Source organism: Sus scrofa, chromosome 7, assembly GCF_054392235.1.
Source record: "Sus scrofa isolate SSC_HxYL_T2T_F1_AM1 chromosome 7, Sscrofa_HxYL_maternal_Yorkshire_Landrace_v2.0, whole genome shotgun sequence".
Classification (NCBI taxonomy): Eukaryota; Metazoa; Chordata; class Mammalia; order Artiodactyla; family Suidae; genus Sus; species Sus scrofa.
In genome coordinates, this window is record NC_139389.1 from 107067746 (window position 1) to 107093277 (window position 25532).

General features: G+C 43.8%; 1 protein-coding gene and 1 pseudogene across 9 annotated transcripts in view; one reads left to right on the forward strand and one right to left on the reverse strand.

Annotated features, from left to right (window-relative positions):
• The window catches only part of DPF3 (double PHD fingers 3), a 314102-nt gene that overhangs the window by 13879 nt on the left and 274691 nt on the right, over nt 1–25532 (reverse strand). For all 9 annotated transcript variants that reach the window (XM_021099467.2, XM_084969793.1, XM_084969787.1 and 6 more), the window contains one exon: nt 7064–7176. In XM_021099467.2, coding sequence (XP_020955126.1) covers nt 7064–7176 — 113 coding nt within the window. The remainder of the gene's footprint in view (nt 1–7063; nt 7177–25532) is intronic.
• Nucleotides 15630–17424, forward strand: LOC146401839 (ferritin heavy chain pseudogene; annotated as a pseudogene).

Sequence of the window (25532 nt, forward strand, 5' to 3'; positions counted from 1 at the left end):
AGATGGCTACAGTTCTACTAGAATGGAAATCCCTTTCTAGCTTACGCGGGGTAAATCCCTGGCTGAGTGAGAGAAACCCTATTGCTCAAGCAGCCTCACTCCTTGATTCCTCCCCTAGGGCTCTGCCAAGTCAACAAGAAACTTCTGCATTAACGCTATTCATAAAGCCAAAGACCAGAATCAACCCAAATGTACATCAATAAAGGACTGGTTGAATAAATTAATGAAGAACTATACAGCAGTAGGAAGGAATGAAGATTATGTCTATATATTGCTGTGGAGTAATTCCAGAATATTCAGTGAAAAGGCAAGGCAAAGAAAACATGTATAGCTTTTTACCATTTCCTAAGAAAATGCATTTATTTTCCTGTGGAGTCATATGCACATACATACAATTCTGTTTGAACAAAATGGAAAGAAAATCACAGTTTTTTAAAGATGGTCCTATAAGCAGAGCATGAAAGAAATAGTGATAAAAGCTAGACTTCTTTGAATATACTGTTTATTTTACATACTTGATTCTGGAACCAGGAAATATTTCACATGGTCATAAAACAAAATTCACATAAGAATTGTCATTTAGAAACAAAAGAAAAATGAAACATGCATTAGTTGGTGGCATAACCACACAGAAAGAAACTATTCCAAGTGACTTTAAAACAAGTAGGTTAACTGTACATCCTTAATCAAATATACCTTAGGGACAAAAATAACTGCAAATACGCATACATAAGTATTTTCAGCAATCATATTGTTGCTGTTAATAGCAAGAATTGATATCTTTTTATGTGTATATCAAGTGAGTGATTATGATGGTACTGAGAAGCAAAAATTTTGACATGGTTAAAAGGAAATACAGATGTAAGATTGATGAGGTTAACTAAAAGCCCTATAGTTAGTTCTGGGTCTGAATTGAAAGTATCTGTATAAATTCACAGTGTATTTTATCTTTAAAATAAGCAACACATATATTCTAGCTTTGTCCATTGAAAATGTCCCCAAATAATGACTAATGCAGTAAAAGCTACCCCCCCCCATTACCCATATTATGTCTTCTAAAGACATTGCCCACTAAATGGATCTAGGAGTCCTTGGAGAAATGGCTGATACACATTTCTGGAGCATGAAATGTGTATCTTTACATATTGGAAAGCAAGGAAACTAATAAATACTATTGAGGTCATGTCAAAAGGACTCAGTCCAGCCTGATTATGTTCCCGCTGACCAAATGGGACAATTTTAACTGGAATGGATTGAAACAAATCAGTATGTTTAAATCCTTGAGTTCATACAGCTACTATTAAAAAAAAAAAAAAAACCAATACTTTGTGGAGTTCCCTTCATGGCGCAGCGGTTAATGAATCCAACTAGTATCTATGAGGACGTGGGTTTGATCCCTGGCCTTGCTCAGGGGGTCGGGGATCTGACATTGCCGTGGACTGTGGTATAGGTTGCATACACGGCTCGGATCCCACATTTCTGTGGCTGTGGCATAGGCCGACGGCTGCAGCTCTGATTCAACCCTTAGCCTGGAACCTCCATATGCCACGGGTGTGGGCCTAAAAAGACAAAAAAGAACAAAAAAACCCACTTTGTCACTTTGGTAAGAGGCTAAGGAAACACCTCATTATTATTTAATTTATTATATTGAAATAACTTCAGTCTTAGAGAAAAGTTGCAAAAATTGTGCACACATTTTACTGAGCTTCCCCTAATGCCAGCATCTTACCAGCACCACAGCACAGTCCTGGAAAGCAGGAATTTACATTACCATCAGTGTGATACTCTTGATAAATCTGCAAACCTCATCTCATTTGAATTTAACCAGTTTTCTCCCGTATATCCTTTTCCTCAGGATTCAATCCAGGGTCCTACACTGCATTTAGTTGTTAGGTTTTCTTAGTGTCCTTGGACCTGTGACAATTCCTCGGTTTCTTTGTCTTTCATGACTGTGACACTTTTCAAGAGTCTAGGCCAGTGGTTTAGTAGAATGTCACTCAGCTCAAATTTGTCTAATCTTCTCTCCATAAGAAGATTGAGGCTATGCATTTTTGGTAAAAATACTACATAACAGGGAGTTCCCATTGTGGCTCAGCAAGTTAAAAACCCCACTAGTATCCATGAGGATGTGGGTTCCATCCCTGGCCTTGCTCGGTGGGTTAAGGATCCGGCATTGCCACGAGCTGCGGCGTAGGCCAGCAGCGGCAGCTCTGAATCAACTGGTAGCCTGGGACTTTCATTTGCCGCAGGTGCAGTCCCAAAAAGGAAAAAAAAAAAAAAGAGAGAGAGAGATGCTGAGCCCTTCTCAGTGCATCATATCGGGGGACATGGATACCAGTGTGTCTCATTACTAGTGATGTTACCCTGATCATACTGTTAAGGCAGTGTAATGCCAGCCAGTTTCTCCAGCATAAAATTATGAGTTTTCCTTTGTAATATATTAATAAGTAATCTGGTGGGGGAGACACTTTGAGATCCAGCAAATATTCTGTTTCTCACTATACTTTTGCCCAGTGATTTTAGCATCCATTGATGATTCTTTTTTTTTAATTTATTTTTATTTTATTTTATTTTTTCCATTGATGATTCTTGCTTACAACAACCATAACCACGATGTTCGCCTGTTGGTGATTATTGTCTTCCTTCTACATTTGTCAGTTGGAATTCTGCTTTAAGGAAGAGTTTCCCTCTTCCTCATTCATTCCTTCATTCACTTATTCAATTTTTTAAATATGAATATGTGTTTTGTTCTCTGGGTTATAATCAAATACTATATTATTTACTTTGTTGCTCAAATTGTCCCATTTGGCCATTTGGAGTTCCTTCAAGTTGGTCTTTTAGACATGCTACATCAAATTTTTTTAGCTTTTCCTTACTTTCTAGAACCACAGGATGCTCCAACTAGCTATATTTTCCTAGCTCCATTTGCCTAGCTCTTTTTACTCCCATTCCCACCCACCCCTGTAGATAACCAATCCCCTTAGTTTTTTGTTATCCTTCCTGTGTTTCTTTTACACAAGTAAACAAAGATGTGCATATTTTCTTATGCCTTTCCTATAAGAATGGCAGCATAATTTAGATATTGTTTTCACTTTGCTTTTTTCAGTTAACAGTATATCCTGGAAATCACTCCCTATCAATTCATAAAGATCTGCCTCATTTTTTTTCACAGCTGCACAGCACTTCACTGAGTGGCTATGACATCATTTATTCAACCATTCTGGGCATCAGCATTTAGGTCACATCCAATGTTTTGCAATTATAAGCAATGTCATAAGAACATTATGCATATGTATTTTCATAGAGTTGTGGGTGTATCTCTAGGGTAGATTCCTATAGGTAAGATAACTGAGTCAAAAGATAAGTCAAAAGGTAAGTTGTGTTAGGTATGGCTAAATTTCCCTCTAGACAATGTATAAGCGTGTCAGTGTCCGACAATTTCATCAACAAAATACTTTTTTCTTTTTCCCATTCTGTAAGTAAGAAGTGATATCTCCATTTTGTTTAAATTTGAACTTCTTTCATTTTGAGTGTGTTCCAGCATTTTCCCCCAGATATTTGAGGGTCATTTTTATCTCTTTTGTGAACTATCTCTCATGTCTTCCTCCCATTTTCTATCAGATTTATGGTCCGTTGTCCCTCAAAATTTTTTTTTTTTTAGGGCTGCACCCACGGTGTATGGAGGTTCCTACACCAGGAGTCGAATCGGAGCTGTAGCTGCCAGCCTACACCATAGCCACAGCAATGTGGGATCTGAGCCATGTCTGCAACCTACACTACAGCTCACAGTAATGCTGGATCCTTAACCCACTGAGCGAGGCAAGGGATCAAACCTGCAACCTCATGGTTACTAGTCAGATTGTTTCCGCTGCACCACAACAGGAACTCCCATTGTCCCTCAAATTTTAAGAGCTCTTCATATATTAAAATCACCACCTGGGAGTTCCCGTCGTGGCGCAGTGGTTAACGAATCCGACTAGGAACCATGAGGTTGCGGGTTCAGTCCCTGCCCTTGCTCAGTGGGTTAACGATCCGGCGTTGCCGTGATCTGTGGTGTAGGTTGCAGACGCGGCTCGGATCCCGCGTTGCTGTGGCTCTGGCGTAGGCCGGTGGCTACAGCTCCGATTCAACCCCTAGCCTGGGAACCTCCACATGCCGCGGGAGCGGCCCAAGAAATAGCAACAACAAAGACAAAAGACAAAAAAAAAAAAAAAAAAAAAATCACCACCTTTATCTGTGGTATATGCTGAAAATATTTTCTCCCATTTTGTCAGTTATCTTTTTACTTTATTGTGGTTTTTACTATGCAAATATTTACGTGGTCATATTTGTCTATATTTTCTTGTATTGCTTCTGAATTTTGAGTCACAGAAAAATTTTCCTTACATTTGGATTAAAGAAGAATTCACCCATATCTTCTTCTAATACTAAAATGGTATTATATTTTATATTTATATCCCCAGTCCATGCAAAGTCTGTTCCTATGTATTACATGAGGCATGGACCAATTTTCTCTTTCCCCCAAGTGGTCATCCCATTGTCCCAGCATTATTCATGAAAATGTCCATTTTTCATCCAATAATTTTAGATGCAACCTTTATCCTGCACTAAATATTTGGATTGACTTAAAGGTTTTCTCTTCCATTACATTGGTCTATTTGTCTAGACTATTTTAATTACACAGGTTCTTTGGTATGTTTTAACTTCTGGTAGGGCTAGTCTCCCTTCACAACTTGTTGTTTTTCAGTGTTTTCTTGGCTATTCTTGCATGTTTGTCTAGTTCCATTAAAAAGCGTGTTGGTGTTTTTATTGGGTTTGAATTAAATTTGTAAATTAACTTAGAAAGGACTGACATCTTTACAATACTGAGCCATTCTATCCAAAAACACACACACAATGTCTTTCCATTTGTTCAAGCCTATTTCTAAGTCTTCTTAGAAGGATTTTATAATTTTCTTCATATAGGTTTTAAATATTTATTGTTAAGTTTATTTCTAAGTATTTTTTATTTGTAGATATTGTAAGTGGAGTGTCTCTACCATAATGTCCTCTAACTGGTTATTATTTGTGCATATGAAAGCTTTTTTTTTTTTTTTTTTTTTTTTTTTTTTTGCTTTTTAGGCCCACACCTGCAGCATATGGAGTTTACCAGGCTAGGGGTCCAATTGGAGCTACAGCTGCCAGCCTACACCACAGCCACAGCAACATCAGACCCAAGCCGCATCTGCAACCTATACCACAGCTCACGGCAATGCCGGATCCTTAACCCACTGAGCAAGGCCAGGGATTGAACCCACAACCTCATGGTTCCTAGTTGGATTCGTTTCCTGCTACGCCATGACGGGAACTCCATAAAGCTATTAATTTTCGTCTGCTAATTTATATCCTATGATCTTTGATGTTTGAGTTAGCTTTATTACTGATGCTCTAGAGTTTTCCAGATAAGCTATGTTTATGAAAGAGAAAAATTTTCTACTATCCTTATACTTCTCATTACCTTCTCTTGTCTACTTGCATAGCTGATATCTCTAGAATAATGATGGATAGTAGTAGAGATACTGGGCAACCTTACCTGGTTCCTGACCTTCGGAGAAATGCCTCTAGTATTTCCCCATTAAATAAGATAATGGCTTTAGTTCTAAGGTATAAAAAGTTTATCATGCTAAGAAAGCATCCCACAGTTTCGATTTTCTTGAGTTTTTTTGTCATGAATAACTATTGAAACTATCACCTGATTTTGAAAATCGATAAAGGTTAAGAATGAAGTTTTTATTCTTCCTTTTCTATATGATCTAGACCTGAGGATCACCCAACACAAACCAGAAAAGTTTCTCACTATAGAATCACTCCAGTTAGGAAACAAAGAAGACTTTACGAGTGAGAATATCACCCTTTGCAACCCCTAATTAAATAGTTAATGTAGGCAAAGATCATCAATAGCTACCTTTGCAAAAAGAGAGATACCGGGTATTACGTATGTCCTGAAGAAAGTATACACCACTATTATGAAGTAGTCTGGCTCTGTACATAGATTAGAGACAGAGACAAGAGAGACAGAGAAAAAAGAAGAAATCTGGATCTGGTCAAACCTCTAGCTCCAAGAACCAGCGTACAAGATACAAGAAACAGGAAAATGTCAAACACCACCGTAAGGATGCAGTCAGGAAAATACAGTCATGGAAAACTACTGAACAAGTAAATCGATTTCTTCAAAAATTGAAGAGGAAAAAAAGAGAGAAATGGAGGGAAATCCTATATATTATAAGAAACTTTAAAGATATAATCAAGTAATTGCAGTCTATGGGCCTTATTTGAATCCCAGTTCAAATAAGCAGGCTATAACAAAAACATTTAAAACAACTGAAGATAATTAAGACAGTGTTTAAGACAATGGAAGCAATAGGAATGTTGACTGGGTATTTGATTAATTAAAGAATTATTTTTTTTTAGTCTATGTTAATATTTTTGTTATTTTTATTAAAAGTAAGTCTTTGTCTTTTTGAGATACATATGAAATATTTACAGGTGAAATGATATTATGACCAGGATTACAATATTGTGGAGAAAGAGATGGCTATATTTATGAAACAAGATTTGACATGTATTGATCATTGTTGAAACCAATGATGGGGTACATCAGTTTCATTATTTTCTCTATCTCTGTATATGTTCGCAATTGTCCACAACAAAGAGTGGTTATTTTTTAAATTCTGCATCTATTATACTTAACATTTAGACCAAATGAGATGACACACTCCAGAATGTGGCATAAAGAGCCAAGCACATCCCTACTATAAGCAGTGGGTACCACTGTCAATCACTGAATCCTTGAGTGCTAATAGCCAGCAAGGCAGTCTCTGGCCATCACCTCCTGTACCTCTCTCCACAGGCACAAAGAGTTCCCAAGGTCCCTGTAGTGCGAGGGTCCCAAGGGTCCCAGGGCACAGGTCAAGGCGGAGGCCCCTAGATAAGCCCAGTGATGAGTTTTGCCTTCCTCTCCAATCCTCAAAAGACTCCTAGCTCCTAGGATCTCCCCCTCCCGTGCAGGAAGCCACACACTCACATCATTCTCCGAGGTCCCACAGAGGATGCAGGATTTGCACTCGATGCACTGCCACTTGTAGGTCTTGACGGCCTCGGTCATGTTGAGGGTGAATTGCAGGCAGGTGGGGTGACCTGGAGGAAGCAGAAACGGCAGCATTAGAGCCACAGTATTAAGCCCAACTTGGAGGGAGGGCGGGATAGCACCGGTTGGGAAGCAAACTCAGGACCTGGATGGAGTTGTACACACCTCCTTACCACCACCCACAGTTTCATCAATCAACACCCAAAGAGAGGGGCGGGCATTGCCCCTTTTGCTGGGGAGCGATGTCATCCAAGTCCTCTTGCCCTAAGAGCCATGTTCCCCAGGGGTATAACCCGTTGATGAGGACGGAAAGTGGTGATCAGAGGGAAAGAGAAAGGAAATCGCACAGCACAAGGTGAGTCACCAGCATTATGGCCCCAGCCCCAGCATCGATAGCAGGGGAGCAACACATAACAGCTCTTTGGAGCTGTCCCTTCTGACCTGCAAGAGCTGGTCATGCTGCCTCAGGACACAGGGGAGGTCAGAGGGGGCAGGTGAGGTTCCCAGGGACAGAGCTCAGGGGCACTGCACTGCCATCTGAAGTGTCTGTGCCCACGCGTGGAAGCCTAGCGGGAGTCCACACTCTGCACAGCAATGGGAGCTGTGCAGGGAAGTGGCCTGGCAGTGCGGGTGAAGGAGCAGCACATCACTACAAAGGGCACATGACGGCCAGGTCATTCCTGAAAGGACCCGTCACTGGCTGGAACTCTTCTCGCCATTCCAAGTATCATGTTAGCCAAGTCAGTAGCAAAAGCACGGCCTTTGACTTAACTCGGCCTTAGAGCACCGGGCCCCAGCAGACCAACACCCGAGACTTGGACTGCAGAGCTGGGCTCTGCTCTCAGCCATAGCGCTCCCCCACCCCCCAAAGAGAGATGCCAGCAGCAAGAGGACAACTGTGAGCCACAGGATGTGAAGACTTTGACCTTCTATTTGGCAGGGAAGAGAAATTTGGATGACATCTCCAGGTTTCCCAGGGTTGTGAGTCAGATGGGAATCAGCCCAGAGTGCACAGGGCAAAGGCCATTACTGACTCTGTCAAAAAAGATTTGATAGTCTTGCCTATAGCTGGGGTTTGGTTCACCCTTCTCCAGAGCGCCCAACTGCCAAATCCACCACATAGTGCATCGTGTTGCCTCTTTCACGTGAGGGACTGTGTGCTTCTCAAGAAGTATAGCCAGGGGGCGCCAGTGAGGGGCAGCTCTGCCAACCTAGTGTCCCCCACAGAGAGTCAAGATCCCCCATGGCACAACCGCTCTTTGGCAAAGCCACATCCCAGCAGGAGGCCCCATTTCCTCTCTTCCAAATCCTCACAGAGCTGGTTCCATCATGGTCTTTGGGGGGAAATACCAACTTTTCAGTCAACATAAGAACCCTTCAGAACCCATAAGAACCCTTGGGGCTCCACCAAGGCAAAGCGCACTGAATTAGTTCTGAGCGTGAGAGTGGGGACGGAAATGACTCACGGTGAGGGAAGTTGGGGACACTTAGCAAATAGCAGGTGGGAGCACTGAGAAGAGGACTGATCTAAAAGTTTTTCCAGGACTTCTCAGGGCCCATGCAACTTAGAAATCGCCATGGCTCTGAACTGATGACCCTCTCAAAGTGACACCATGCCAGTGACCCTGGGGAGAGAGAAGCCTTACATTAAAAGCCTGGATAAACATCCAGCTAATGCTCTTGAAAGCAACTCCAAGAACTGCCTAAGAAGAACACTGGCCAGGGTTGCTCCCCATTCCAACCTCTCTCAGAGAGTCCTGGGATGGGAAGAAGAAGTACCAGTCTGAGATTCTGAGTGGTTTGGGCTACAGATGCCCCAGTTCTCAGATAGGATACCTACGAAGGCTGAACATGAATTCATAGACACCTAGGTCGGCAGGCTGACACTGCCTAGTTCCATGGGCTCAGGGAACACCCAGCCACACCCAGCCAGCTTACAGTAATTGTTCATGAACAAGGGTTTTAAAGCACCTGCTGGGCCAGCCATTGCACTAGGCAGAAAAGATACAGTGGTGAGCAAGACACTCCCTCCCCAAATCCCTCTAGTCTGGTCAGAGAGAACTCAAATTAATAAACTACACGCATACCCATTTACTTAGAATTGTCGGATAAGTGCCACGAAGGAAAATCCTAATTGGCAATGAAAACTCATAGGAGAATGAAATCTAGTCTGAGATGTCAAGGGAAACCTTCTCTGAGAAAGAGCTTTAAGCCGACACCTGGCAGATGAGGAGGAGTGATAGCTGGGTGGGGGGAGGATGCCAACGGAGGAGAAAGGCAATGAGAGAGGGGCTCTGAGCAGTGGAGAAGCTTGGTAAATTCAAGGGAAGGGAAAGGCCAGGAGGCAGGGGCTTAGCGAGCAAAAGGAAGAGGGCAAGAAGTGCCCGGAGAGGTAGCTGGAGTCAGATCATACGGGCACTTATCTAAGGATTCGGGGCTTTAAAATCATCAAAGCTTTTTAAGCAGGGCAGTGACTGGATTACCTTGTGTTTTTGAAGGAGCATTCCTTCAGCTTGAGGGATCTTTTGAGTGATGCAGCAGTTCTGAAACTTGATTGCAGTGGTGGTGACATACATGATAAGTGTGCATAGAACTATACACTGTACACGTGTATGAACACACGTGTGTGAATGTAACACCAATAACATGTGAGTAAGGTCTGTGATGGCCTGGATGTCAATTGCCTGGTTCTGAGCGCGTACTCTGGTCACATCAGATGTTACCATTGTGGGGAAGTGGGTCAAGGGTGTATAGGACCTTTCTGTAACTTGCTATGAAGCTATAATTGTTTCAAAATAAAAAATTGAAAAGATCTTTTTAAATAGGGAAAGTAAAAATCTAAATCCTCAAGAGGAGGGAAGGGAAAGAAAAGGAAGAAAGGGAAGGGAAGGAAAGAGAAGGGAAGAAGTGGGGGAGGGGTGCAGGGGAACTGGGGGAGGAGCAAGGGGAATGTCCAGATGTAAGAATTGTTGCCAAGAAGCTAGTTTGGAGGTGGATGCTGCTGCCAGGACAGAGACAAGGATGATGAGACTGAGGTGGAGATTTGAGAACTATTAAAGAAATCATTGATGGGACTTAACTGCTTTTTGGATGTTGGGAGTGTGGGAAAGAGAGATGATGAGAAATATCCTTAAGATTCCAACCTAAGAAACAATGTGGGTTGCAGTGAAATTTACTCAGATGAGAAAGACTATGGAAAACATAAAGGGATCAAACGGAGGAGGGGGAGGATTCACTCTGTTTTGAGCTTGTTGAATTTGGGAAGTCTCTGAGACTTTGGATGGAAATATCAAGCGGATAGTTGAATACATGGGCATAGATCTCAAAAGAGAAGTACGGACCAGACGTACAAATTTAGGAGTTTTTGCTAAATCGATGGTCATAAAAACTATGAGAATTAATGAAATCGTTTCGGAAAAGGGAAAAAGGAAAAAGCATTTAGAACTGAACTTTGAGAAATTCAGCTATTTGAAGATCAAAAGAAAGAACCAACAGAGGAAGGGGGGGAAGAATGCCAGAGAGAGGCACACTGGGCAAGTATGGGTCACAGTGGCCAAAAGAAGAGCTTCCATGAAGCAGAGGGTGGTCAGCTGCATTGCCCCCTACAGGTCCTTGAGTTTGTCACGGCTCAAGAAGGCCCCTGGGTGAGAGCGTGTTGACAGAGCAGAGCAGAAGTTACCCTACTAATAGTAACAGCCTTCAGCAGTGTTGCCTTCCCTGGGAAGGAAGGTCAGCACATTCCAGAGCATGCCATGGAGCTCCACAGCCAACTGTGCATCTGGATGCCTCGGGGTGGTGGGGGGGGTGCATGTTTCGTGCAGCAGACAACACTCCATAAATATTTGCTGAGAGCCAACTCTGCTTAAGACCTCGCCAACCCCTGAGCTGAGCTCTGAAGACATTTTCTGGGCTAGCTTTGGAACAGTAGCAAGTGGGCTTGAGAAACTCCTGTTGGAAGCTCTCCAAAAATCCCATGGGCTTCCTCTGCATTCCTGTCCTGAGAAAGTTACCAGCCTCCCCCAAAGACTTCAAAGCCAAAGGAAGGGATCGAAGTTCCCTCAGCCTCCACCCCGGGTTAAAAATGCAGAATTAGCCTCAGCTCTGGCTGCAGAGCTCAGACATCACTTGGGTGCAAGAGGAAAGGAGGGGATGCAACTTCTCCACCAGGGAGGGTGAGACATGAAGAGTTAAGTCACCCAAGCTGCAGTAGCAGGTGCAAAAACTGTGCTCAGCACAAAGTCCTCCTTTCCATGCCACCAGAACCGTTTGCCTGTCTGCTGCCTGTCTCCATAAACGGACAAAGTCATTTCCCAGATCACACCATAAGGATAAAGCTTCTTACCTACCACGGAAACGACTGAAATGATGCCTGTTGGACAAAAGGGAAAATTTCTCAGGAAAGTGTGAGAAGCCTATTTCTAAGTGTTACTGCTAGAAGTCCTTATTTTTGCCCTAGAGTAGTTTCTAAAATCCTTTGAAGCAAGTGGATAATAGTCTTTACAATTCAAGGGTGGTACAAAATAAAGAGGCACGTTGGCAGTAAAGCAACTTATTAATGGTCACCCACTGCTTAAAGATTCCTGTTTTAATATACGCACTACTATATAAAATAGATGGGTAACAAGGACCTACTGTACAGCACAGGATAATCTACTCAATACTGTGTAATAACCTATTGGGAAAAAGAATCTGAAAAAGAATGGATATAGGTATATGTATAACTGATTAACTTTGCCATACACCTGAAACTAACACAACTTTCTAAGTCAACGTAGTCTAATAAAATTTATTTTTTTTAAAAAGATTCCTTATATAAAAAATAAAAAAGATACCTGTCTTAATCCCTTTCGTAAAGTTAAGCTGGAGTTCCCATTGTGGTTCAGTGGTAACCAACCCGACTAGTATCAATGAGGCCCTGGGTTCGATCCCTGGCTTCACTCAGTGGGTTAAGGATCTGGCATTGTCGTGAGCTGTGGTGTAGGTGGCAGGTGCAGCTCAGATCTGGCATTGCTGTGGCTGTGGCATAGGCGGGCAGCTGTAGCTCCGGTTCGACCCCTAGCCTGGGAACCTCCATATGCCATGGGTGCAGCGCTAAAAAGACAAATAAATAAATACATAAATAAATAAATGAAAGTTAACCAGCGTTCTCTAACATGCTTGCTTGGAAGTCTAGGTTTTCCGTATTTCCAGTTTTCTTAAAGCAAGGAATACCTGCATTATTACTTAAATAGCCCAACAGAGTAAAAAGGAAACAACCCTTCCCAGGTCCCCCTGGGTGAGATGATTCAACAGGACATTTATAAGATTCCACTTACCAAAATGGATCTAGAAAGAGGCATGGTGTGCATGATTCATCCCAGCCGGATCATTAAACACCAAGTCCTCCCTGGGTGTTCCTCCAAATCTGGTCTATCAGTAGGGTTCAATACATCAACAAACCTTCTGCTCTCCTGTTTAGTTGGTCCAGAGGTGAACTTGGTGTGAAGAGACCTTCTGAATCCAGCCCTAACCCCTTACAAAACGGACCCCAATCCTTCCTAAAAGTTGAAACAGGACGTGTAACTCACAGCCACCAGAGGCAGAGACCTAACTTCTGGACAGGGCTTTTGCACAACAGAAATGAAGCTTCAGGGAGACGAGTGGGGTGTGAGAAGTTTCTAGAAAGATGGTTTATGAGGCTAGAATGTATGAAATGACAGCCTACCGAACTCAGGGGAAAAGAGAAGGCAGGCGTCTGAAAGCAGGGACTGCCCCCTTGCCACCAGAAGGACGCATCTCCTGTCTTTTCAGAACCCACATGCATGGACACTGAGAATGTTCCAGGGACGGTACAAGCATTGGTATTTGAGTGAGAAGGCACACAGACAAACATCCAGACAAAACCAGTGGTCGTTTTCTACTCATAGCTGCCCCCTTGCACATGCGCTCATATACAACTGCCCACACCCATGGATATTTCCAAACTTTTAGGGACAGAAATATCTAAATACACCTTTTGGTTGAGTTCATGTTACACTGTAACTTAGAAGCCAACAGAAGACGTTAACCGGTCAGTGTCACTCTATGGATATTCAGCACAGCGAGAGAAACAGTTCGTTTTCAACAAACCCTCAGCAAAAAGAAATCTACAAACTGCTATGACATGTGTCTCTTACATTATGATCCTTAATAAAAGAGTTTTTTATTTCATTATTGCCAATATTTAATTTGGACTAGGCTAAGCTGCATCACTGATTAAATTAGAGCTCCAGGGAAAAAAAAATTATCTCACTAGGTATGTGCTGAAAACATAAATAAAACAGATACAAATAACTATGGAACCAGAAAGGTCTATTATTTATTCATTGTGAAATTATAAATACCCAATTATATTTTATTACCTTATTTATCAATGTTGATCTCTTAAAAACTAATTTCTTGGGAAAAGAGAACCAAAATATCCATGGTTCTCAGGCAAGCAAGTGCAAAATTCAAATTGTGCTCCTTGGTCTGATGCCTAGCTTATAGAAATCATATTATATAAAATATGTAGGATCAATTCCAATCTGAAATAGCACCCAAAACAAGTCTCCATAGGCATTTGTTACAAAATAATTTGGCTCAAATGTCTAGCAGTTCTCTATATTCATACACACATACAATTTCTAATATTTACATACTGCAAAAATATATAAGAAGCTTTAGCTGAAGAATTTATGCACAGCACAGTCAAATCTGAATCATCCATGCTAAAGAGTAATTTTAGGAGGAAAAAAAATATTCATAGCTCACTTTGGGAAGCCATCTCACTCCATCAATCCATTCATTCTCATTTCTTCCCTCTCCCTCGCTCCTCTCTGTCTCCCTCTGTCTCAGTCTCTCCCTCCCTCCTTTCTTTCCTCTCTTTCTCTCTTTTTTTCCTCTTTTCCTGTGTCTAACCCCCTCCACTTTGAGACCCAGTTTGTTGGGTGGAGAGAATGAGGCTCTGAGATATTAAACTTAATCTGCAAAAAGGGGGAACCAATTCTAAACAGTCAAGAGTTCAACTTCCGTGCACATATATCATGCCAAGCATGTTACCCAGGCACAGCTTTCTCACACAGATGACTTCTCCGACCCTGCTTTGTAAACCTTCTGCAATGGTCTGCAGGCTCACCTCTCATCTGCCCCAGACGTTACCTCTAACACTAAGACATCTACAAAATCCATGATCACGATGCACTCCAAGGGCACTTGCATGGCTCCCTTTTCCCTCATTTTTAAGGTACCTCGAAGAGGGCAAAGAAGAGAAAGAGAGTAGAAAGGATAAAAACCAAACAGACCAAAAAGACCAAAATGCGTTAAAAATAAATGATGGTGTGAGCTTTGGCTGATTTTTGCTTGGCTAAAACACTTTACCATCAATGAGTTCAACCCATCTTAGAGGTCTGCTTATCCTCCCTTAAAGCCGTCAAACTGTAGGCCACCCAGGTACCACACAGGAGCAAGCCACAGGGATTGTTGCTTCAATTATCATCAATACCCACAATGAGCACATTTATGCAAGAACTCAGGAGCACTTTTAATAAGTTAAACAGTGAAGGATTCATGATGCCATTTTGAAATGGCCCTAGAAGTTCCCCAAGTTTTCATGGTCAAGTGTAGTCTGAGTAGAGTCTCATCTATAAACCTGAGGGCATTGTGGTTGGTCCTCAAAGTGAAGTAAGGGGATGGGATAGCCTTGATCTGGTTTGATGTAACATAGCTGAATGGCCCAGGTTGGGGCCAAGGCACAGCACCAGAAAGATGTCAAGAGCCACAGTAATGATTCCAGTGCCCCTAATGAGTCATAGCAGCTGAGGACCAAGGATCATTTACTAATTTCCTCAACCGTACTTATTGAATAAATAAGTGTAGCTGGCACTCTTCTAGGCACTGGTGATACAGCAGTGAGAAAAACCAAAACCTACTCTCGTGGAGCGAGCACCACAATTGGAGATACATTATAGCATCTGAGTCCCTTGAACAAGTCACCTGACCTCTCTGGGCATTAGTTTGACAATATATTAAACAAAAGGATAGGACTCTGTTATCCATGAAGCTGTGGCTCTGTCTACACCACCCATAAAGACTATTTTTAGAGACACTCTTGATCCCAAATTGCCCATCTGATTGATGGAATAAACAAGCCTTCTAAAGCTTTCCAGCTGAAACTCAAAGTGAAAGAAACTAAGAAGCAAATTTAAATAATCAGTTAGTTCTGCTAGAATTCCTGGCAACTCTTTAACTGAACTACACCACTCCTTGTCCAATACCATGACAGAAATCACAAGAAATCTAGAAACCAAAAGCAATTTTCATCAACCACACTATCCACCCCCATGCAGTAAGTTGGGCCTAAAAAAATGGGTTGTCAATGAATCTGCAAGCAGCAGAGGCCTTGGGTAAGGCTTCACCCGTGAGCAATATTAGATCTGGGTTGAGCTGCTTGTGTGACAGTAGGCAGATATTGCCAAGCAGGGAATGGAAGAAGAAGATCGTCAACATGAGCAACTCAGGTTGACCCTTCTGAATTCTTAGCTGGAATTGTAGATCGTAGGCAACCATCTACAAGTGATGCTTGTCCCACAGCAGTGTATGGAGACCAGTCTGAGTCATTGTCCAGAGCTCAAACTTGTATTTGACGTGAATCCCTGACATTGGCTGTGCATTTCAGATCTTTTGGATATCATGAGCAGATGTCCATGGGCACTGGCTAAAGGCTCTGGGTTTTCTTTACAAAAGTGCGCCTGAAGAAGAAATTGTTGCTCAGATCAGAGACCTGGTCCTGGAGGATTTATGGTATAATTGATGGGTACCTGGTGGAAAAAGAGCAGTGATTTGTGAACCTTGATTATCTGTGATCCTCTAACTGCTGATCTTCCGTGAATTGGAGGATGGAGTCACAGGTGGTCTAAGTCTCAAATTGTCTGAGGAGCTTTCAGATGGCAGTCCATTCTTTCAAAAATATTTCAGAGTTGTACCAAGTTAGAAGGAAAAAGACATTTGCTTGCTTTTCTGTCCTTTTCCACATGAGACTGGGAAGCAATCATAAAAGTGCCTACAAATAGAGGACCGATAGTGTGTCCTCTTTGTCTTAGACGCTTTGTCTTTATTTTTTTAACCATTTTTAGTCTAATCTTGAGGGTTCTTCTGACTTTGCAATTCACTTTATTGTGATCAGGCTCTTATAGAAAAGTAATTCTACTGAATTTGACCAAATTTGCTGAGCACCTACACCTGCCAGGAACCATACTAGGTGCTGAAATTTCAAAGATGAATGAGGCATGGATCCTGCCTTGAGGAGCTCAGCTTTGGGAGATGTGATAGGCAGCCTCCAAGGTGACCGCCGACAATCCCCCTCTCCTGGTATTCATAAGCTTGTGTAATTCTTTCCCTTCAGGGTGGGCTGGACTTACTGACTCACCTCTAGCATGTAGACTATGACAGAAGTGATGGGATGTCACTCCTAATATCAAGTTATAAACAACAGTGGCTTTCATCTTTGACACTGTCTTATGCTTTCTCACTGACTTGCTCTAAGGGAACTCAGCTGCTGTGTTGTGAGATGTCCTCGGAGAAGTCTCGGTCCCACAGCCTAGGAGGAAATGAGTTCTGCCAAAAACCATGAAAGTGAACTTGGAATTGGATCCTCTCCTAGTCAAGCCTTCAGATGAGACAACAACCCTGAATGATGACCTGACTGCAACTTCATAAGAGATCACCACTGCCACTTCTGCCTCTCAGCTGCCCACATCTCAACCGTATTCCCCTTGCAGATGCACTGGAACTACCACCAGGACTCAGAGGCCACCATCAACCACCAGATCAACCTTGAGCTTTATGCCTCCTACATCTACTTGTCCGTGTCATACTATTCTGACCACAAGTAATGTGGGTTTTCCAAATATTTTCTTCACCAATCTTGTAAGAGAGGGACTATGCTGAGAAAATGATGAAGCTGCAGAATCAAGGTGGCTGAATTTTCCTTCAAACTATCAAGAAACCAAACTGTGATGACTGGGAGAATGGGCTGAAAGCAATGGAATGTGTACTGCACATGGATAAAAGTGTGGACCAGTCACTACTGGAACTGCACAAACTGACCACCTACAAAAAAAAAAGTGACCCCCATATGTATGACTTCATTTGAGACTCATTACTTGAATGAGGAGGAAAATCCATCAAAGAATTGAGTAACCACATAACAAATTTGTGCAAGATGGGGGCCCCCAAATCTGGCATGGCAGAGTATCTCTTTGATAAGCACATCATCGGGAAACAGTGATAATGAGAGCTAAGCCTTAAGCTGGCTTCCCATAGCCACTGGGTGATTTATCTGGTCACCAAAGCAGTGCATATTTGTTTAGGCTAACTTTACCTTTTCTATAAGTCATACCAAAACATCTACTTGTTCTTTCCTTAGTACCATTCCTTCAAATAAAATAACTTGGTGCCCCCCCAAAAAAAACAACCAAAAAAGCAAAGGCACTCAGCTAAACCACACCTAGATTCCTGATCCATACAAACTATGAGATAATAAATATTTATGTTTTAAGCTGTTACATTTTGGAGTAATCTATTATGTAGCAAGAGATAACTATTACAGGTTATATACATATTTAAATGACTATAATACAACTTAATGAGTGCTATAACATGGAAATTAATAAAGTGCTTACAAATGGAGAAGCCACAAATAATGAGGAGTTTGGGGAAAGCCGCTGAGAGGAGATAGTATTTGAGGTGGGCCTTGAAGGATGAATAGGAGTTTTCCAAGTAAAAAAAAAAAAGAGTAAAAAGAATTACGGGAGAGGAAATTACAAGAAATGTAAGGTACATGGTTCATTCAGGCAAAGCAGAGTAGCCCAAGAAGAGCAGGGGAAAGGGGGAGCAGCAAAAGACAATGCTAGACTGTGAAGGGCCCCTTATACAGGTATACTGATTTCAATTTGACTCTGTAAGCAGTGAGGAATCCTTGGAGTTTTTTAAGCATGGACCTGATTTTCTTGTACCCATGCCTTAGAGAGACGACAGTGGTAGGACAGAGGTTAGATACAGTAGAGACAGCTAGGGCAAGATGACCAGTTACAATATCCATTTTTTTTTTTAAGTTTTTTCTGAGCACTTAAAATGTTCCAGGCACTGTGGGAGGTGCCAAACAGTGAAAAATCCAGACAAAACTCCTACTCTTATGCAGTTTATGTTCTGGTGGGGTACTAGCCTAGCACCAGCCTAGTAATCATGGTGATAAATGTAGGGAACATTTGAGAGGTAGAATTAGTCAATAGGACATGATTCCTGCCTGGACATGGGTATGAGGGAAGTCAAAAAATGACACCAAGATTCTTAGTTTGGGCCACAGCATAATTAGGTGAGATGGAGACAACAGGTTTGCAGAGAGTAGCAGTAGATTCCAGGTTGGCATATTGCATTTGTTGTGATGAGACAGTCAGTAGAGATTCTAGGGGTCAGGTGAGAAAATATGGGTCTATACTGAGGAGAGAGAACAAATGTAGAAACATATTGGAAACAAAATTTAGAAATCATCAGGTGAGGGTGGCAGATGAAGCCATGGTACTTGGTGAGATATTCAGGGAGAGAACACAGAGTGAAAAATAAAAAGGACCTCATTGGGAGGAGGGGGGAAGGTAACCACTGGAACAGAAGACATGGAAGGGCATCGAGAAGAGAACGCAGTGAGGAAGACAGAGGGGATGTGGTCACAGGAGGAGGAGAACCTGGAGAGAGCCCTTCATGGCATCTGAGAAGTTGGAGGAAGGGATGGTCCCCCCCATCAAGGCAGAGATGAAGTAACATAAGAACTGAAGAGAATGTATTACTCTGAGAGTCACTGCTGATTAGAACTGGATAAAGTGATCCCCAGGAGTGGTGGACCCTCATGCCTCTCTGGACGACTGGGTGGTTTCAATGTTGTGGAGGGAAGAATTCAACAGTAGACCAGGACCAGCTCACAACAGGCTTCTCCTTCCACGGGCTTTGCCTGTCAGGCTCAAATTTGGAAATACCACACAAAATAGTCTTAGGAATACTGCCTTTATCTGATTCCATTCATTGATAACAGGAGTCACTTTTTTCTTGTATCTTTTTAGGGCCTCGCCTGTGGCATGTGGAAGTTTCCGGGCTAGGGGTCGAATCAGAGCTGAAGCTGCTGGCCTACACCACAGTCAATCCTTAACCCACTGGGCCAGGTCAGGGATCAAACCTGCATCCTCACGGACACTATGTTGGGTTCTTAACCCACTGAACCACAATGGGAACTCCAGGGTCACTTTTCGATGTAGGCCCCATGGCCAAAGCTAGGTCCTAGCAGCATCACTTTCCATCCTTTCCCTAGGAGATGTATCACATCTCTGAAAGCCAGTTCTTTCCTTCTGACCTTGGATTGAAGCTCTTTGGTCCCAGATGTCAGAGCCCTGCCTGCAAGGCTGGGGCAAGTCCTGGTGGAGGCTTCTCCCACACAGCTCGAGTCTGGTCAAGTGACCCTGCATATTCTCCAAGAACGGCCAGATCCAGGAGGGACAGTGGTGCCGCAGGCAGGACAGCAGCATTGCAAGTCAGATGGAAGAGTATAGAGGATGGAAATGATTGCCAGGCAGTAATGTTGGTTGCTGTGATGCTCTTTAAAAATGCCATTGAATTCTTTGATCCTCTTCTTTTCAAGAGGTGGAGAGGCTATTCCCCAAACATCGAATGATTTGTTTTAACAGACACAGTAAAAAGGAAGCGACAATATGCAGCTTTGGAAACTAAATTATAAAAAGACTCAGGTGTCCATTTTGGTTTTTTTTTTCTCTCTCTCTCTGTTCCCCTCCCTCTATCACTCCCTCTTCCTGCTCACTCTGAAAAAAGTCGGCTGCTATGTCATAAGCAGCACTATGGAAAGGCCCACACAGCAAGGAACTGAGCCTGGCCTCTGGCCATCAACCAGTAAGGAACTGAGATCCAGATGAGCTGAGGCCAATCAACACATTGTGAATGAGCTTGGCAGCAACTCCCTCAGCTCCGGTCAAGCCTTGAGATGACCACAGCCCCATACAACATCTTGGCCACCACCTCATGAGAAAACACGCACCAAAACCACCCAGCTGAGCCATTCTCAGAATCCTGGTCCTCAGAAACTATGCCATAATATCAATGTTTGTTGTTCTAGGCTGCTGTCTTTGGGGGTAATTTATTATGCAGCCACAGATGATCAAAAAGTGGCAAAGAAGAAACAGTAAGGGGTCTTGTGGAAAGGTTCTAGAAAGGCCAGGCACTTGATAGGACTCCTGCTGAGGCAGAGTCCCAGCCACAGCAAGGCCCAGCACCAGGGTGAGGGGTGAAGGGTGGAGGTGGGGGCTGGGATTTTATCTCATTTCCTCTCCTCCAAGTAGGGCTGCTACTTTTTAAATGAATCTTCTTTAAAAGAACTAATAGTGGGAACTAAGGTAATTTACACAACAGTGTGGGGATGACTAAAAAAAAGAGTGAATAGGTGTGAAACCTCACCCTGGGGCAAGACTACGTCTGCAGCTTCCTGGGCCTAACCTGTCTGCACAGTGTGGACGAGAGGGGAACTCTCCACTGCAGAGGCTGCTTTCTTTGGCCTCCAGTCTTGACCTCTATCCTCACCCTCTCCCTGCTCCACCCTCCTTCCATCTTCCCGGGCCTCTCTCTCACCTCCAACAACCTCTCTTTTTTTTTTTTTTTTTTTGTCTTTTTGCTATTTCTTGGGCCGCTCCCTCGGCATATGGAGGTTCCCAGGCTAGGGGTCCAATCGGAGCTATAGCCACCGGCCTACGCCAGAGCCACAGCAACGCAGGATCCGAGCCGCGTCTGCAACCTACACCACAGCTCACAGCAACACCGGATCCTTAACCCACTGAGCAAGGGCAGGGTCCGAACCCGCAACCTCATGGTTCCTAGTCGGATTTGTTAACCACTGCGCCACGACGGGAACTCCCAACAACCTCTCTATGTAGGTTCTCTGGAACAAGTCTCCCATATAAGAAAGTCAGGGACTTCTTGGAAATTCCACAAAGTGATATGAACAGAGAAGCAACATACAGCCAGTATTTTGGCCTAAAGAAAGCAATGCTTGGAGATTTAATGATAATTCTTCTAACATTTTCAAGTGAACATCTTTCTATTCACTGGTTTCCTTTGATTCCCCATGATAATCCTGTGAGGCAGGCAGGACAGATAGAAATACTGCTGATTTACAGGTGAGGAAACAGACTCAGAATGGCTCAGGCAGAGAGCAAGTCGTGGAGCCAGGGCTAGTAGCCTTGTCTTCACCCCCTGAGCCCTTTGGACTCAACTTCCCACGCGGTCTCTCACCACATCATGATCCAAGATGGCCAACCCAAATGCAGTGGCCTAACTTGAGTTATTTTAAGCTGTTAAATATAAGAGCATTTCCCCCTTTTATTCACAAGGAGTTGGCTAGGGCATAGTAATATAGGTCACTGCGTTTCTCTGTGCCTCAGTTTCCTCAGTTCATACCACACAAAGCTGACTGGCTCTCCCCTCAGGCCTTTTGGGGCCTCAATGTTCCACGCCTCGAGCGAATTCCCTCAGGAAGCCAGGCTTGCTCACACAAGGCAGGGCAACGTGTCCTCACCATCTGGCAGTGACTAATCCTGGAAAACCCTGGGGAAGAGTGGCCCAGGAGTGAGCCAGTCCAGCCCACACAAAGGGGCCCTGGAGGCTGCCGGAAGTAGGTCGGCAGCCTGTGGTGGCATTATTGGGCTTTGGCTCCTGAGAATCTCGACAGAGGTCCTCTAACCTCATTGGCCACAGCTCCTCTCCCAGAGGCTGGAGTGTGTGTGTGTGGGGGGGGGAGTGTCCTTTCCCTCTCCCCACCTCATCCTCCTACTCAGACTTCTGGGCCATTATCCCACATGGAGCTACCCTGAATGGACAGCCCGTCACCACTCCCCCAGGAGAGCCTCTGTGAGAAGCACAAAAAGACATCTGGCATCCAAAGCCAATTTTCACATCAGCCCCGGAGATCTCAGTTATATTGTCAGTCGAGAAAGGATAGAAATGTTCTTCACTTTATTTAGGAGAACAAAAGGCAGCAAGAAAGGACCCCATTTTTGCATTCACCAGACTGCACCACAGTCAAGATGCCCACAACCCTATCCCCCTGGCTTCCCCCCAGAAGCCTCAACAAGGGTTCGCCACTCCTTTTAATTATTTTCCCCCTTCACCCTTCAATTCCCCCAAGTCGCTAATCCACTTTCCAAGTTGTGATGGCAGGAGAATGAAAAATGAGAATGGCGGTGGTGACAACCAGCTTCCCCTGAAGCTGCTCATCCAGGCTCCTTGAACCCATGATATCCTTCAACAGTCTCAACAAGAACAAAACAAAAATCATGCTGTACCAACCCTACTTAAAGGAGAAACATCTTTGGGCTCCAGGGAAGTACAGCAAAACCCAGCACCATCTGTCTGGCCTTGTATTAGTTCAGCATTTGCTTCCAACCCCCAACACAAAGGCACCATGAGCTCCACACTTGCCCTGCATCTTTGGGCATTCAGTCCCACTCATAGATCATTTTCCAGCAGCCAAATTCTCATCTAAGATTAATCTGACTTTTCCTTACAATCAAACAAATATTTATCCAACAAATTCATGAATGAGAATTGATCTCGCTGTTTGTTTAGAAAACTAGAGGAGACGATTTTATTTTTTTTTCCCCCCTCTGGATAAATTAGGGAGCTGAGATAGTACAAGAGAAAGCAAATCAATGGCTATTTCCAGTTACCAGCATCTGTCTTCAGATTTAATAGAAATAATGCCCTAAGACACGCAGTATATTCAGTACAAAAACACCCATCGATACTGGGGTAATGCAAAAGGAGAGCCTTTCCTGGTACATCGTAAGTGTGGACAAAAGCCTCATAACTGTTTGGAGATTCCCAAAACTCTTCTGGGTAAGTGGTGATCAAGACAATTCCATAACCAGGGAAATTAAGGCCCTGAGCATTTCTGAAATGGCTCTGGTTCACCCGGAGAATAGATGTGAGAGACTTAGAATATTCATCACCAGAAATCTGACGTCCCTTCAGAGTGAGCTCAGTACCTGTGCCACTATTCCATCCCGTGACACGGTGGACATCAACACCCAGTGCAACTTTCTCTGCACTCCTGGTGGCTGAGACCTTGGGATCCTTCTCAACGCAGCACTCCAATCAACCATGACCAGTCTATGGTTTGCACACAGGGAGAAAGAGAGTTGCCACCTCTGAGCCAGAAGCTGTTAAGCTTAGTAGGTTAAAAGTCTCATGTGAGAATTAAGTATTCAAACTGCAAGCAGGTCACCAAAGAGATACTTAACTGCTGTTTCCCTTTCTGTGAGTGAGAGATCCTCTCAAAACAACTAGGACCACAAACCAGAGGGGGGGCCTTGTTTAGGGGTTGGACTAACAGACAGTATTCCTATGGTCATGTATTTCTGTGTTCACAGAAAATCGTCTGGAAGACCCTTTCTAAAAAGAGGTGTTTGGGGAGTTCCCATCATGGCTCAGCAGAAACAAATCTGACTAGCATCCATGAGGACGCGGGTTCGATTCCTGACCTCGCTCAGTGGGTTAAGTATCTGGCATTGCCATGAGCTGTGGTGTAGGTTGCAAGCACGGCTTGGATCTTCCATTGCTGTGGCTGTGGTGTAGGCCAGTGGCTATAGCTCCGATTTGACCCCTCACCTGGGAACCTCCATATGCTGCAGACGCAGCCCTAAATAGACCAATAAATAAATAAATAGAAGTGTTTTTAATAGTGATAAATGTTTTTCTCTACTTCATCAATTATGAGGTACTAACCCACCCCTCCTCAAGTAATTCCTATGTCTTTCTCACCCAGGCAGGGAGTAAGCTCCTTAGCATGACAAGCCTCTTTGCTGCCCAGTCACAACTGCCTTTTTTAGATTCATCTTCTTTCATGACCACTGACCCAACCACTTCTACACCCTATTTGACAGTCTCATGGGAAAGTACCTGCCATAATCCTCCCCTCCCCGCCCCACCCCCAACCCCCCTGCTCTTTCTGCACTTCACACCTTTGCACACCAAGGTCTCTTGGTCCTGTGTCTCAACTCCCCTTCACAGCCCAGCTGTCAAGCACACAGTCTACACTCTGGTTAGGTGAAGGGTGGTCCACCAACCAGCAGCATGAGTATCATTGGGGGGGCTTGTTAGAAACACCCCCAGACCTATGGACCTAAATCTGCATTTGAACAAGATGCACTGCCCTAAATTCACCCCCTCCTTTTCTGGGATACCCACCCAGTCTTCCTTCTCTCTAACCTGACTTCCCTCCTCACCTCACCATCAAAAATACTCTCACTGAATGAGTGAAGCTCTCAATTCCTAGATGAGTAAAAGGATCCATGTAATATCACCTCCACTTGGGCCTGCTCTTGGAACTCCTACTCATCTTTCAAGTCTGGCCCAGGTAACCCACTTCCTTGATGACATTTCTGCTCTCCAACACAGACAAGGAAACCAAAGTGGGCAAACTGTCTTACCACACCCCATGCACCCATAGCATGCTGCCTTTAAGAATGACATCAGGAAGGATGCCCCTGGCCTCCCCCCAAAGCCCCTCATGGCCACAGTCAAGGGCAGAACTCCATGGCTAAAACAAGTATGGCAAGTTGCAAGCCGCTTTGTTGACAAGGCCCCCATGTGGGCTGATCTAAATCAGTTTCCCTTGTTCAAGTTCTTAACCACTGGGGCACCCTCTGCCCAGTCCCTCAATCGCCCTGAAGACCATTGTCTGCTCCTTCCTTCAACACAATCCCAAGAACCCTCTTCTTTCACTCTCCTTGCCCAAGGGGGAATCAAATCCTTTTCCTCTGGAGAATAAAGACCTCAGAGAGGAAATATCAGCTGCCGGTTTTCCCACTTCCCCAGGCCATGGCAATGCCATTCTTGTGACCCAGTGGCTTTCCAGCTTGAGAGGACCCGGGAGATATTTTAAACATGCAGCTCCTGATGCAGAGCTCCTTGGGCTGCACTTGGTGACCTCTGCTTCCTAGACTCTGCTCAAGGCTCCTGCATGCCAGCAAGACGTGCCGTGATGCAGGTGTGTAGGACCATGGGCAAGTTCACCAGTAACTCTGACCTTGAGTTCACCCTTGGTCATAGGAGGGCCCCACGACCCTTCCTGCCCACCTCATCCTTTTATTGCGAGGATCACAGCAATAGCGTATGTGCTTCTGCTTTTTTAACATGGAAAACATTCTTAGGGCAAGGTTTTTTCACTCTTCTGCTTTGTTTTGGCACTAACAAATAAACCTCTGTTCCCATTCCCAGAAATTCTGAGTTTCTCTCAACCTCAGGGTCTACTGTCAACATACTCTTAAGTGCTTCAGACAGTCCTGTGATTGTTGGATAC